The 17,131-nt window shown below is 26.4% G+C and overlaps 2 protein-coding genes across 2 annotated transcripts; one reads left to right on the forward strand and one right to left on the reverse strand.

Annotated features, from left to right (window-relative positions):
- The first annotated feature begins 7,684 nt into the window (after positions 1-7,684).
- Positions 7,685-9,287, forward strand: LOC124924982 (protein SRG1-like). The gene is made up of 4 exons (XM_047464962.1): positions 7,685-7,948; positions 8,040-8,287; positions 8,631-8,955; positions 9,036-9,287. The coding sequence occupies exons 1-4, from the start codon at positions 7,685-7,687 to the stop codon at positions 9,285-9,287; spliced, it is 1,089 nt and encodes a 362-aa protein (XP_047320918.1).
- Positions 9,288-12,898: 3,611 nt separating this feature from the next.
- Positions 12,899-15,681, reverse strand: LOC124924983. The gene is made up of 12 exons (XM_047464963.1): positions 15,420-15,681; positions 15,257-15,354; positions 15,102-15,188; positions 14,920-15,034; positions 14,505-14,831; positions 14,264-14,406; positions 13,984-14,184; positions 13,824-13,914; positions 13,485-13,653; positions 13,293-13,403; positions 13,107-13,180; positions 12,899-12,907 (listed from the first exon to the last, which is right to left on the reverse strand). Exons 1-12 carry the CDS (start codon positions 15,660-15,662, stop codon positions 12,899-12,901), a joined length of 1,668 nt encoding a protein of 555 aa, XP_047320919.1. The 5' UTR covers positions 15,663-15,681.
- Positions 15,682-17,131: the final 1,450 nt, after the last annotated feature.

Raw genomic sequence — 17,131 nt, forward strand, 5'->3', positions numbered from 1 at the left:
TATATATATATATATATATCATTTTATATATAAATTTTTATAGCTATTTAAATAATATTAATAATTTTATTAGTACTTCTAATTAATAATATATATTGTATAATAAATATTTAAAATCATCTAAGTTAATAATTAAAAAATAATAATATTAAATTAAATTATTATATATATTAAATATAATAACATAAATATATTTTATTAGTTATTAATAATATAATATATTATTTAATAAATAATTAAACTTAATTAATTAATTTAAAACAATATTTTAAAAAAAACAATATATCCGTGTATATTAAAAATGAAAAACAAAATTATTGTTTTTTCTAAATTTCTTAATAGATAATAATATTTTATTTTTTCTTGAAACAATGAATTATTATCTAATAATAAGGAATTTAGAATTAAATTTTATTTTAATAAATTTATTAATTTTATTATACTAAGTTCTATTTTAATTATATATATATATATATATAATTTTGATTAAATAATAAATTTTAAATATAATTTTCAAAATTATTTAATTAATAAATAAAAATATCAGAATTTAAATAGTTTATTAAATCCTTACAATAAATTATTTTCATTTAAAAAATAAAAAATATATTACTTTATTATTTTATCATTTTAAATAATTTATAATACAATTAATAATATTTATTTATAAACAAATATATTTACATAAACTAATTTATATAGTTTAATGTTTTAATTCTAAAAAAAAGATTTGAATAAAATAAAAATATAATATTAAATATAATAAATTATAATTAAATATAAATAATGTTTTTTTAAGTATTTATCTTAATATTTAATATAATTTAATTTTTAATTATATTTTTTTAAAAATTTAGATAATTTAGTATTATAAAATTATTTTAATTTATTTAAATACTTATAAATAATATTGAGAATTTATTAATTTAAAATAAAAATTAATTAGAATTTAAAAATTAATAATATTATAAAAATAAAAGTTTTAAAATTATTTTGCAGTTAATACACTTATATTAATTTTTTTATTTAAATATATTAAATATATTGATAAAATAAATTTAATTAAATTAAAAGATATATATTTATTATTTTACTTTATATTTAATAATTTATATATTTTTAAAATTTAAAATTTAAATAATTAAATAATAAAGTTGTAAATTTTGTTATAAAAAATATATAGTTAAAAATTTTATATTAATAAAAAAAATTATAATATAAAAAATATTAATAAATTATATATAATTTAAAGAAAGTTAATAAAAAGTTATTATTATAATTAAATATTAAAATTAACAACCAATAATATATATAATTTAATATTATATAAATATATTAATTATATATATGATTCTATATTATAAATTTTATTATTTGTAACAAATAATTATAAATACTTTTATAAAATTAATATTTTAATAATTATTTGAATATTATTATTTTTATAATTATTTTAATAATATTAATAATTTTTAATAACATAAATATATATATATAATTAAATTTATTATTATTATTATTATTTAAATAATAATATATATTTTATACTGAATTATTTATATATTTTATTAGTTTATTTATATTATATTTATTAGTTTATTTATATTAGTTAATGAATAATTTATATATTTATTTATTTTTGTTTATTTGTTTTATTTAATTATTTTAATATTTTTAAAAATAAAATTAAAATAATTTAAATTTAGATAAATTAGATATTAGGTTTTAATATTAAAATTATTATTAAAATATTAATATTTATTTGATTAATAAATTTATTTTAATAATTATTATTTATAATGTTTAATATTAAAAAATTATCAAAATTAATACATGATATATTAAAAAAAATATAAAAGATACTTTATTAATTAATTAAATTTCAAATTTATAAAATAATATTACCAAATTAATTAATAAAAAAAGATTCTTGAAGAATCTTACCCCCATCCACTGATGATGATACTCGTTATTCTAACTCTATAAATTATTACATTAGTTTTTATTAATAAAAACTAAAATAAATTAATTAAAGAATAATAATTATAAAATAACAATTATAATAAATTAAGATATTTAGATATGTAAAAACAGTATTATTATTATTATTATATATAAATATGTTAGTAATATTATAACTAATTAATTTATTTATCATAATTATTTTTTATTATAAATATTATTTATAAAAAATAAATAAATAAATTATTTTTTAAAATTATTATTTATTTATAAATAAAATAAATTAAAAGTTTATGATTTTATTTTTCAATATTTTTATTATTATTTTAGTAATGTTTTAGATAAATATGAAAAAAATTTAGTAAATAATATTATTTTGTATTCTAATTATATAAAAAATAAAGTATGAATATATTTGTTATTAAATATAAATTGTAAAGATATAAATAATAAAATATTATTAATGTGATATTTTATATTATATTTTTATGGTCAAAAAAATATTTATTATTAATTAGTTTTTTATAAAAACAATTTTATAATAAATTAAATTTATTTCAAATATATTTTGATTATAATTTGGAAGTAAATATAATATTAATTATATTAGAGTTATAACTTAATAAATATTAAAATTGTGATTAAAAAATAACAATAAATTATAACCAAAACAAAATAATGAAATAGTTAATAAAAACATTCTTATGAACAAGATATCATTAATGTTGAGCATCTCATCCTTAACTAATTCAAGATACTCTAATCTAACAAATTGGCATATTTTGAACCTGGTCAATTATAATCAAATCAATGATAAAGTATAATAGTAATTTAAATTTAATTAAGGAAGAAATGTGTCTTATTAAAATAACAAAAATATAGAAGAAGGATTCTGGAATATGCTGGAGACTTTCTGATATAACACTATCAATAATTGCCACCACAAAAACATAAATAAATAAATAAAAATAAATAAATAAATAAAATGGGTTTGTTTGCTCACAATCTATTATATGTCTATTAAAATAAGAACCAAACTATATTAAAATAAATAATATATATAACCAATAATAATTATCATGAATTCCAAATCTGGTTCTTTTAATAAGTTTTGCTTAGAGAACCTACACTAAATACAAATACAAATGAAGTTAAATTGAATGTCATGCTAATGGAGGATCATACTAGCTTGTCCTTTAGTAAGGAGATATTTTCCAACAGGAAATCAAATATAAAAAAAAACATTCTTCAGTCAATTTTCTAACCAAACACAAGGTATAAATTATAATATACTATTACTATATATTATTTTACTTTCATTGCTTTTACATTAACTTTTATTTCATTCTCTTACAAAAACATACCATTACAATAATCATGTTCATGTTATATTTAGAAAATAATTTCATTTTGCTTTGTCTTGCTTCTTCAACTTTTAAAAATATCAAATTAATTATTAATATCATTTTTTTTTTCTTAAATCATCTCTACACCATTTATACAGTTCTTTGATGTGATAAAAAAATAAACTCTTAATGTAATTCACTTACTTGAATGATATATATTTCTTAACTTTGTCCATATGTTCCTATTTTTCACGAACATCTGATTCATCTGGGAGACTTACTTCTACATATAGTCCAAGAAAACAAAATCATAATTCATAACTAAGCTTGAACCCTTGTGTAATTCAACGATAAAAGATAAAAATTTAAAAGGTAAAAAACCTTGAAGTAAAATATTTGACTCATCACCACAACCCTTCAATTTCCAAAATGTAAGTCCCTCATTATCCATGAGGATAGGCTTTGTCCTAACAGAACTGCAATGTTGTTTTTCTGTCATAAAAAACAGTCATTTGGTAAACTAGTAAAAGGACTAATATATTGAAGTATATGATAGGCAAAAGGATTAATCACTTGAACATAGCAACTTTTTTGCTTCCAATATCTCAGCACGAGCTTGATCTATTTGCACTTTAAATTGTGAGACGATGGTTGTATGTTCAGAAACTGAAAGAGGAACACCATTTTTCGCAATGATAGCTTCATCCAACTCGTCTTTCATCTTCTGCTTCAACTGTTTCTCCTATACATATAACATTTTATATTAAACACATTGATCTCTAATGCAAAACTCCAAGGGCAGCTTGTTTGATGTAGGATAATTTGAAGAAATAAAAGTGAATTATTTGAAGTTATTTGAATTAAATGATCTAATATTTTAGTTAATGATTTGAATTACAATTTTATAACTACCTTTTGTTTCGCAGCAACAATTTTTTCTTTTGTTTCTTTCACCTCCTCATTGCATTTCAATTGTTGTTCTTCCATCCAATTTCTTACCTTGCTGCAAGAGAATATATATGATATGAATCTGAGTTTACGAGGAATATGTAAATACAGAATACTTTTTAACTTACCTGGTGCAAAGAACTTCATCACACACAAAGTTTACAAGAGTAAGCCTTTCTACGTTGCATTGTTTTTCCATTTCCTCGTTTTTACAAGATGCCACAATATCCATTATCTTCTGTCGACACTGCAAAGAAACATGGTTCAGGCTATTAAACATGGAAAAACAAATAAAATTAGTTTGACGAACCTGATGACAGGTCTTGCCATTCTGAGAATCATAAATGCGACTTCCGACAACACGAACGCCGGGACACCTATTTCGCTTCTTCTTCTTCTCCTCAGGCGCTGGTGAAGTCGATGAGGTATTATGTCTTTCAGGTAGATTCGAACATATCTCATCAACTTTGTTACTATTACCTTGAACCTTTACTTCCAAATCAGACAAAGGCTGTTGTTTTGAAACAGATGTTGAAGAAAAGTCTATGGCTAATCGATTGTACAGATGAAAATGCAAAAATCAAAATAGTCGAAGAGAGAAGATTTGCCGTTCTACACTTCTACCAGTTCATTTTATAGTGGGGATAAAAGCTCAATAGAATCTCAATAGCGGGAATTCAAAAAGTTTGAAATGAAAATTATTGTAACGATTGAATTATCTAGAAATTGAAATTATCAAGAATTTGAAGATTGTAACTTTAGGAAATATAATTTATGACCGTTTTATTGGCTTCCATATTAATTTTACACACTCAATTACCTATTTCATTTTTTTTTACCAAAAAGTATTTATTATAACTTATTATAACTACTATATAGTCTACGACCAAAGATATATAAAACTGAGAAAAAAAATTACTGTTAAAATATAATAACATTTTTAATTACTCTCACATATATATTTAAATTAATCACAGCTCTCGATCCATTCGACAATCCGGACACTTTTAAAATTAAACATTATTATATATATATATACACTAGTTAGTTTAAAATTTGAACTTATATTGTTAAAACGTGCCGCGTTCATAAAATTTGGTGTTTAATTTAAAATATAGTGTCTTATTAGCATAGTTGGTTAAAGAGCTGTACTATTTTTGTTAGGTTCCAAATTTAAAATATATTTATAGCATTTTTAATTTTATTTTTGACCGTTTTAAATTTATGGGCGGGTCAACCCACAATCCAACCCAAATATCCATTTATTCTCACATATATATCCAAATTAACCATAGTTTTCGAACCGGCAATTCGAACACTTTAAAAATTAAGCATCATTGTATATATAGAGATTAGTTAGTTAAAAAGTTGAACTTATATTATTAAAACGTCACCCGTTCATCAAATTTGGTGTTGACTTTAAAATATAAAGTCTTATTAGTTTAAATGGTTAAAATGGTTGTACTTGATTTGTTAGATTGCAAATTCAAAACATAACTATAATATTTTTATTTTATTTTTAACCGTTTTAGTTTTATGGGCGGGTCAACCCACAATCCGACTCAAATATTCATTTACTCGCACATATATATCCAATTTAACCACAGCTCTCGACACGACAATTCAGTCACTTTGAAAATTAAGCATCATTATATATAAATATATATATATTATAAAAACAGTAAAATATTTAGTAAAATTTTGAAAAGTTAATTAATTTATCCATCAGAAAACCAAACATCAATCTCAATCACATTTTTAAACGTCTCTTATTCCTTAGAAAATCAACCACCAATCTCAATCACAGTTTTACATGTCTCTTATCCTACAACAAATCAACCTCTTTTACCAGCGTTTTTAAATTAAGTAAAGTGTTACATCATTTCCTTCCTTTCTGGGATCTCAATTGACTTCTAATCTTGTGACATCACGATTTTGCTATTAATCTCTTATCCCTCAGCAAACCACATCGGATTTCAGCCACAAATGAGGAATAACAATTCCATTAGTAGCCACAATGAGGAATAACAATTCCATTAGTTATAAGTTATACAAAACCTACCTATCAAACTAATCAATACAAAATTTGGTTAATAAGTTATAGTTTGATATTTAAACATTTATTTTAATATTTAAATTTCCAACTATTGAATTTGAATATATAGGTTCTATTTTTGGTGAATAAATAAAACGACCTAATCAATTTTCTAATCGTCCAAATCGAACCGACCAATAAATCGAAATCAAAAATTTGAAAATTTCTCAAACCGATTTCAACGATTTAATTTCAGTGTACAGTGAATTAAAACCACTTATACCCCTTAGACCCTTAGAATGTCCAATTTTGAACTTATATTAAAATCTGATATATGATATTTCTCCCTTTTATTATAAAATAACACATTTAGCAGTAAAAGAAAAAAAAATCCAGACTCAACCGATTTTCTCGAAAGACTTTGTCAAGAGGAAGGGTAGAAGACTGTTAAATAATAATAATTAATATGAAATTATATAGTAATAGAGCAGAGAATATTAATATAAATTGGAAACTTTTGTGTTGTATTACAAATAATACATTATCAATATGATTTAGGTAACTAAAACTAAAAGTAATAACTAGTTACCTTATCTATTTTGGTTACCAAAAATATTAAATATTTCATTTAGTACCTCTTTTATTTTATTTTGTTAATTTGCATTTATTTGTTTAACAAAGACAAAAAGACTGCTGACTGGTAGATTGGTCGCGGGCCGCGGCTGCTTTTTTGGTTAGAAGCTCCCATAAGTTTTTCAATTATATTTTTGATATTTGTTGAAATAATCTATACATATATATTATTATTGAATATTTGACTTTTAGACATAGTTTAATTGGGTGAATAGATATAGTAATTGTTAGTATTAGTTACACAAATAAATTGTGCCAACAATTTAATCATATGACATGTGCGATCTTAACAAATATATTTTTAAATAAGTAAGATTATCCACTTAACAATATCACATATTATTCTGATTCAAGCTAATACAACATAGTTGGTGAAATGTCATATCACTTACAAAGATGGGTAGGCTGAATAATACAAATTCTACTTATCCTTTTTCTTTTAAAATGCATGCATATGGAATACTTCAAAGTTAGGCCAGCTAGACGATCGCCTAAACCTTGAAACATATTCTCCTTATTCTTTTTTTTAAAGTGCATGCATACGAAAACATCAAATGAATAGTTAGGCCAGTTAGATGCCCGCCTAGAACTCAATACATATTCTCCATATTCTTTTTCTTTTAAAGTGCATGCATATGAATATATCGAACGCCTAGAACTCTTTTTCCGTGGTATCCAAAAGAGTGGTATAAAAACAATAGCATAATCAAGTTTGATCCATATATCTATATCAGTACACTGTGGAGTAAGAGAAAAATAGATGGAAGGAGCTAACCTTGGAGGTTCTTTGCCCGTGGCAAACGTTCAAGAGCTAGTTAAGAAGGAACCGCACATGAAACAAGTTCCGGCTAGGTACATTCAAGACGATATTGCAGTACCGACCATTATTGTAGATTCTTCCACTTTACTCGATCAAATCCCTGTCATCGACTTGCATGCTCTGCTTTTCTCTTCAGATCATGATATGTTCCAATCCCAACTCCACAAATTGGACGATGCCTGCAAAAATTGGGGCTTCTTTCATGTATACAATATCTCTTCCTCTTTAGAATTCTTCAAGTTTTTGTTAATGCTTATTTGAAAGTTAAAACCAATAACAATATTGATTGATGCAGTTGGTTAATCATGGCGTAAACACGTCATTAGTGAACAACATGAAATCAGAAATAGAACAAATCTTCAATATTCCAATAGAGGAGAAGATGAAACTCGACCAAGAACCAGGGGACCTAGAAGGGTTTGGACAAGCTTTTGTTGTCTCCGACCAGCAGAAGCTCGACTGGTGCGACATGTTCTACTTGGTTACTCTGCCTCTTCATTTAAGAAAATCCCATCTTTGGCAAAACCTCCCCCTTTCTTTCAGGTCTTCTCGAATCTCTAATATTATACGGGCATGAATGAATTTATGTAAGGGTTCGGAGTGGTTGAATATATATATATATATATATATATATATATATATATATATATATATATATTAATTTTTGATAAAAATGTGACATTATTAAAAAAAATCATTATTTATTTATTTAATTATTAAAAAAATAGTAAAACTTATTTTAACTATTCGTTTTATTCAAAAAAATATATATATATATATTTTTAAGTGTATCCAATTTTTTTCAAACTTACCCAAACTCTAAATTCTGAGTCCGTTCCTCCCAACATCTATGCATATATAAATTAAAAATTGTTAATAAATGCAGAGAAACCCTAAAAGAATATTCATCAGAGCTACATAAACTAAGCATGAAGATATTAAACCTTATGGCAAAAGCACTAAACATAGATGAAGATGAAATGAGTGATTTATTTGAGGAAGGAATGCAATCTATGAGGATGAATTATTATCCACCTTGCCCCCAACCGGAGCTGGTAGTCGGTCTTACTCCACACTCAGACGGAGTTGGCCTCACCATCCTGCTCCAGGTCAGTGAAGTTGATGGTTTACAAATAAAACATAATGGGTCGTGGATTCCAATCAAACCAATTCCCGATGCCTTCATTGTGAATATTGGCGATGTTTTAGAGGTATATTATTATGTACATTTTATTTAATCAAATTAAAGAAGCAGATAACTAATAATACTAAGTTTGTTATTCAATAAAAGATATTTAGCAACGGAATATACAAAAGCATTGAGCATAGGGCGGTTGTTCATTCAGAAGTGGAGAGGATGTCTATAGCTGGATTTCTATTTCCAAGATTGAATGGGGAACTTGGCCCGGCCAAAAGTTTAACATGCCCTAAAACTGGAATGCCACCACAGTTTGGCACCCTAAGTGTAAAAGATTTCTTCAAGGGACTTTTTGAGCGTAAACTCGACGGCAAATCTTATTTGCAACGTCTTAGAATCAACTGAAACTAACTATATGTGTGTTTTAATAATGAGATGGAGTTATGTTCTTTGAGCATGATGAACTCCTCTTGGATCTAAGGAAATAAATTAATTATACGATTTAATGTGCTTCATGTACAAATTATTGTTAGACATCAAGTATTTATGAGGTTGATTTCTGTTTCTCCAACATTAAAATTATATGGGCTTGTTTGGTTTGAATGTTATTTATGGTTCGGTTTTATTTTAATAATCAAAATCTAAAAACCAACATTTTACTTTTATCTCTTTCATGACATCACTCAATTAATTAACCAAAATAGTATACATTATATTTTAAATTACTATATATTAATAATTTTAAAGTTTTTTACCAAAAAATACTTTTCATTTTCTCAAAATTACCACCAATTATTAATTTTCAAATAATTCAAATGCATAAGTCAATGTAACATCCGAGTCACCTCTTGTATTGATTAATAATATGAGTCATCTTTGACATTGACTTATGCATTTGAAATATTTGACATTAACAAATGCATTTGGGTTATCTCTGACATTGAGGGATGTATATAGATCATTCGGCATTGACAAATGAATTTAGGTTATTTCTGGCATTAAATAATGCATTTGTGCCATATATGGCATTGAGTAATGCATATGGGTATTAACTAATGCATCTGGGCTATATGTCATTGACTAATGCAATTGTGCCATCTTTGACACCGAGTAATGCATATGGGTCATTTTACATTTACTAATGTATTCAGGGATGGATCTATGTAAAGTTTAGCTCACCCCGAAAAAAAATTACGGTATAAATGTGTTGGGTCAGCTCATTTGGCAGTTGGACCTGACAAATTAATAAAGCCCATTAGGGCATATTTAATTAAAGAAGAAAAAAACACAGCAGTTGATTGGTTCTCTCTCCCTCTTCCTCCATTGAAGCAACTCTTCCTTCATTGAAACAACAATTTCTTCATTGAAGCAACAAGTTCTTCTAATTTCCTTTATCTCTTCTCCATTTGGTTAGTCATCTTTAGTAATGATGATAATGTATGTGAATGACAAGTTAGTGTGAGGTTAATTGATAACTTTGATTAGATTACCACTAGGCTTGTATTGAACAACATTGTATACCCATTTGATATAGTGGAAGATTTAAGTGGCCGAAGTGTCCCGTGATTTTTACCTAATTTGGATTTTCCACGTAAAATATTGGTGTCTTACTCTCTGTTTCTTTGATTGTTTGATTATTTGATGCTCAATTGAATTGGCTGCTCATTTGATTATATAGAAGGGGAAAAAGAATTGTTAGGTCTTTTGTTGTAGCTTATCTATTTCTGGATTGTTAAACATGTGTTATTATTCAATTTCTCCAACAAGTGGTATCAGAGCTGAGTTCGTTTAGTGGTGATTCTTATATAATTTAAATGGAAGAATCGTTGAGTAGTAATGGCATGATGATCAAACTCACAGCTACCAATTACACAATCTGGAAGTCACAGATGAATGACTTATTGTGTAATTATGATTATGAAAACACTATTTTGGGTGATAAAGGCAAACCAGAGACTATGACAGATGGAGATTGGAAGAAACTGAACAGAAAGGCAGTTGGTAAAATCAGGCAATGGGTTGACAACAGTGTGTATCAGCATGTGGCTACTGAAGTTGATGCTCATAAAGTGTGGACTATTTTGAGTGAGCTGTATGAGAAGATCAACACTCAAAATAGAGCATTTCTATTTAGGAAGCTTTGCTCGTTGAAATATCAAGATGGGTCTTCTATGTCCGAGCATCTAAATGCTTTTCAGGGGATTCTAAATGAGTTGGCTACGATAGGAATGAAATTTGATGATGAGCTTCATGCTATGTGTTTGATTAATTCTCTGCCTGATAGTTGAGAGACACTTGTGGTTTCAATTACCAATTATGTTCCACAAGGTAAGCTCACTTTGAAAATGATGAAAGAGAGCGTGTTGAATGAAGAGGCTAGAAGAAAAGAACAGGACTTCTCGACTCCAAGTCAGGTGTTCGTGACTGAGAAAATGGGTAGAAATAAAAGTAAAACTCCAAAGAATCGCAGTGGCAGTTCAGACAGGTTAGGGGGAACATCCAACTCGAGAAAAGAGATTACATGTTATCATTGTGGAAAGTCAGGACACAAGAAGTATTAGTGTAGATCTTTAAAACAGGAACAAAAGGAGAATAAGCAAGATGGAAGTAGTAAGGTTGCAGATGTGGGTGGTAACGACATCGATATTGTTTACGACAATGATAGTATCAATCTTGTTTCTCAAGATACACAATGGGTGGTAGACTCGGTTGTTTCTTATCATGTCACCAATCGTTGTGATATATTTGCTTCTTACACTAGTGGACAGTTTGGTTCAGTGACGTTGGGAAACCATGTTACGTGTAAGATTGTTGTTTACGACAATGATAGTATCAATCTTGTTTCTCAAGATACACAATGGGTGGTAGACTCGGTTGTTTCTTATCATGTCACCGATCGTTGTGATATATTTGTTCCTTACACTAGTGGACAGTTTGGTTCAGTGACGTTGGGAAACCATGTTACGTGTAAGATTGTTGGAAAATGAGACGTCTGTTTGGATACTAACACTTTGTACAAGCTACTTTTGAAGAATGTTCGACATGTTCCCGATATTCGGATGAATTTAATCTCTACTAGTATTCTTGATGGTGAGGGCTATCATAGTTACTTTGGTGAAAGAAAATGGAAACTCAATAAGAGGTCTTTGATGATAGCTAAAGGAAAGAAGGTCAGTTCTCTTTATGTGACAGAGACTAAGTCTTACGGAGAGAAGCAAATGCAGTCAATGATTGTTCAAAAGAAATATTTATTATTAGTTAATTTTAATAAAAATAATATTAAAATAAATTAAATTTATTTCAAATATATTTTGGATGTAAATTTAATATTAATTATATTTATAGTTATAACTTAATAAATATTAAAAATGTGATTAAAAAATAATAATAAATTATAACCGAAACAAAATAATCATTAGTAGAAAAACACTTCTTATGAAACAAGATATCATTAATGTGCTGAGCATCTCATCTTTAACTAACTCAATCTTGACATATTTTGAACCGATCAATTATAATCAAATCAATGATAAAATATAATAGTAATCTAAATTTAATTAAAGAAGAAATATGTCTTATTAAAATAACAAAATTATATAAGAAAAATTCTGGAATATACTCGAGACTTTCTGATAAACACTATCAGTAATTGTATAAAAAAACAAAATGGGTTTGCTTGCTCACAATCTATTATATGTCTATTAAAATAAGAACCAAACTATATTAAGAAAAATAATATATATAACCAATAATAATTACCATGAACAAATCTTTTTTTAATAAGTTTTGCTTAGAGAGAAAAACTCTAAAATTCAAATTACACTAAATACAAATTAAATTAAATTGAATGTCATGCTAGTGGAGAATCGTACTGGCTTGGCCTTTCCGTAAGGAAATATTTTTCAACAGGAAACCAAATATAAAAAAAAAATGATTCTTCAATCAATTTCCTAACCAAACACAAGGTATAAATTATAATATATTATTATGCCTTCATTGTTACAACGACTTTTTTTTCATTTTCCCTGCAAAAACATACCAATACGATAATCATGTTTATGTTATATTTAGTAAATAATTTCATTTTAAAATGTCATAAATTAATTATTGATATCAATTTTGGTTTTATAAATCATCTCTAAACCATTTATACAGTTCTTTGATGTGATAAAAAAATAAACTCTTAATGTAATTCACTTACTTGAATGATATGTATTTATTAACCTTATCCATCTTCTCCCCTTCTTCATAAGTAAACCATTTTTCACGCACATCTGATTCATTTAGGAGACTTACTTCTACATATAGTCCAAGAAAACAAAATCAGAATTCATAATTAAGCTCATGGTAGAACCCTTGTGTAATTCAATGATAAAAGATAAATTTTAAAAAAGTAAAAAAGTAAAAAACCTTGAAGTATAATATTTGACTCATCGCCACAACCCTTCAATCTCCAAAATGTAAGTCCCTCATTATCCATGAAGACAGGCTTTGTCCTAACAGAACTGCAATGTTGTTTTTCTGTCATAAAAAATAGTCATTTGGTAAACTAATAAAAGGACTAATATATTGAATTATATGATAGGCAAAATGATTAATCACCTGAACATAGTAATTTTTTTGCTTCCAACATCTCAGCACGAACTTGGTCTGTTTGCACTTTAAATTGTGAGACGATGGTTGTATGTTCAGAAACTGAGAGAGGAACACCATTTTTTGCAATGATAGCTTCAGCCAACTCATCTTTCATCTTCTGCTTCAACTGTTTCTCCTATACAAATAACATTTTATATTGAACACATTGATCTCTAATGCAAAACTCCAAGAGCTTGTTTGATGTAGGATAATTTGAAGAAAAAAGTGAATTATTTGAGGGTATTTGAATTAAATGATCTAATATTTAAGGGTTATTTGAATTTTGAATTACAGTTTTATTACTACCTTTTGTTTCCCTGCAGCAATTTTTTCTTTTGTTTCCTTCACCTCTTCATTGCATTTCAATTGTTGTTCTTCCATCCAATTTCTTACCTTGCTGCAAGAGAATATGATATGAATTTGAGTTTATGAGGGATATGTAAATGCAGAATACTTTTTAACTTACCTGGTGCAAAGAACTTCATCACACACAAAGTTTACAAGAGTAAGCCTTTCTACGGAGTTTAAACTTTTGAAGCTGTCAACTCTCCCGTCAAATTGATCAAATTTCAATTTCCCTGATAGAAATGTTGAAGTGGAGATACATCTGTGCAGTGCAAGCAGCCATGATGTTTTGTGGCTTAGTCTATGATTTATCACATTAGATCTGCAATAAGAATACACAAGCAATTCGTAAGAAATTATTTAATCTCTCCCCCAAGTCTGTTTATGCTTAGATACTTTACCTCTCTCCCGAGTCTGTTTCTATCAGGGTTAATAAACGAACAAGAAACTGGGCTACTGGAGAAGAACGTCCTATACATCCACTGCCCCCACGAATTAGTTCGCGCAAGATGTATTCAGACTCATCTTTCTTCAGTTCAAGAATCTACCAAAGTCATAAACAAAAAATAAATGTCTTAGCAAAGCTAATAAATACCTTTCAGTTCATTTCTATATATTTGATGAAAATTTAGCCCAATTTACCTCTTTAAAAGCAGCACAAAATTCCAATAACTGCAATGCTTGACCAATTTCTTCAGGTTGCAGTTCTATGTTGGCTACAGATTTCAATTCAGATCCCTGAGGCAGCAGTGGAATTTCAGCAACACTCAGGGAATTAATAGAAATCCTGGAATTTTCATCATGACATTCATCTTTATGTATTCCCTCCTTGCCTTTTGTGCTCTTCCTTTTCCTTTTCTTTGATATAACAGCTCCATTATCCATCGCATCCCCCTCTTTCACCTTCTTAATGTTTTCCCCAAGACCAGAATTTTCCTTTCCTTTTCTTTTTATGCCACAAGTAGATTCCTGCAAATCAAAACAACCATTGATGAAACATTTCGCAAATAACAAGCTTGAGACGCAACAGAGTAAAGAGCATCAAACGAGGAACTACCTTTAGCGATTGAACATCAGAACCATTGACAATAAGCATCTCTGAAACAGATGCAAAGCCAATTGATTTTGCAGTATGTGTAAGTATCCCAGTTGGTTGTTTCCCGTTTTTCTTCCTGCGATGGAAATGTTTATTGTTTAACACACAAACAACTAAAGCTCCAAATTAATGAAATATCTTACCTGCAAAAACTGCAATTACAAATACCCCTGCACCTTGGACAAACCCACTCCTTTAAAGCTTCAACTTCCTCAGTTTTCTCTCCATATCTAATTCCAGAACAAGATTAGTGAGTGAATTGAAATAACCCAATTTTACAAATCAAATAAGAACTAACCTATTGAGAAGGCACTTATGGCAATATTTCACGTTGCATTGTTTTTCATTTTCCTCATTCTTACAAGATGCCACAATATCCATTGTCTTTTGTCGGCACTGCAAAGAAACATGGTTCAGCGCTATAAAACATGGAGAAACAAATAAAATTATGTTTGACGAACCTGATGACAGGTCTTGCCATTCTGAGAATCATAAATACGACTTCCGACAACACGAACGCCGGGACACCCATTTCGCTTCTTCTTCTTCTCCTCCGGCGCGGGCGCTGGTGAAGTCGATGGGGTATGTCTTTCAGGTAGATTCGTTGAACATATCTCATCAACTTTGTTATCACTACCTTGAATCTTTACTTCCGAATCAGACAAAGGCTGTTGTTTTGAAACAGATGTTGAAGAAACGTCCATGGCTGATCGATTGTACAGTTAAAAAGGCGAAAATCAAAAGAGTCAAGAGAGAAGATCTGCCGTTCTACACTTCTACCAGTTCTTTTTATAGTGGGGATAAAAGCTCAATAGAATCTCAATAGCGGGAACTCAAAAAGTTTGAAATGAAAATTGTTGTAATGATTGAATTATTTGGAAATTGAAATTATCAAGAACTTGAAGATTGCAACTTTAGGAAATATAATTTATGACCGTTTTATTGGCTTCCATATTAATTTTACACACTCAATTGCCTATTTAATTTTTTTTATCAATATAGTATTTATTATAACTTATTATAAAAAACGGTAAGATATCAAGTGAAATTTTGAAAAGTTAATTCATTTATTAAGTTCAAATTTACTAGCTCAATATATAATAATATTTAGTATAATCATTTAAAATGATATTTTTAAAGATAAAAAATATTTATATATAAAATTAATTTTTAAATCATTAAAATATATTTTTAAATATATATAGTTTAAAAATAATATTATTTTATTTGTAAACATTTTATTATTATTATTATTATTATTATTATTATTATTATTATTATTATTATATTTGTCAATTTAGCAGTGTTAAAAAAATAATAATTTATCAATTTATTAGATTAAAATAAATTTAATATTATTTATTTTATTTACATATATATTATTCAATTTTATAAAATTCAAATTATTATCATATATTTATTATTAATATTATTATTAATAATTAAAATATTTAAAATCATTTTATTATTAAATATTTAAAAATTAATATTATCAATGATATTATAATTAATTTAATTAATTGAGTTAAATTAGATAATTAATGATATATGAACAACTTTCAAATTTTACATAAAGTATAATCATTAACTAAGTTGAATCATGTCATCTTAAGGTAGGTTTTGTTGTCACTACTTAATAATTTTAATTTTTTTTTTTTAACTAATTGACTTTTCAAAATTTATTAATATCTCATCATTTACTTTATAATGAATTATTTCATAACTAGTATAGTTTGTTTGAATTTATATTACAAATCTCATATTATATAAAAATTATCTTCACTAATTTAATTAATATAAATTTTTATTTTTTAAATAAAGATACTTAAATATTTGTGTTTTAAAAATATATTTTTTATCACGTGTTTTAAAAATTAAAATTGAACGTGTTTACTTCCAATCAAATTTCCCGTGAACATATAGTATTTTATTCATTCACCAAAGTTTTTTTTTCAATAGATGACCAATGACGATGCATACGTTGAGAAGCGCCACAAACAAATTCATAATCGTAACCAAAGCAAATGAGATCTCTTGTGCCCAAATACTCTCTCTGTTCATGTGACCTCTCATCTGAATTGATCAGTAGATCCTTTCGATTTTTTAAAGTAATTTATTTAAAAAAATTAGATTTTGTGAAATCATATTGAATATTTGACGATACATTTTAATT

The sequence above is a fragment of the Impatiens glandulifera genome, chromosome 2 (assembly GCF_907164915.1).
Source record: "Impatiens glandulifera chromosome 2, dImpGla2.1, whole genome shotgun sequence".
NCBI classification, from domain to species: domain Eukaryota; kingdom Viridiplantae; phylum Streptophyta; class Magnoliopsida; order Ericales; family Balsaminaceae; genus Impatiens; species Impatiens glandulifera.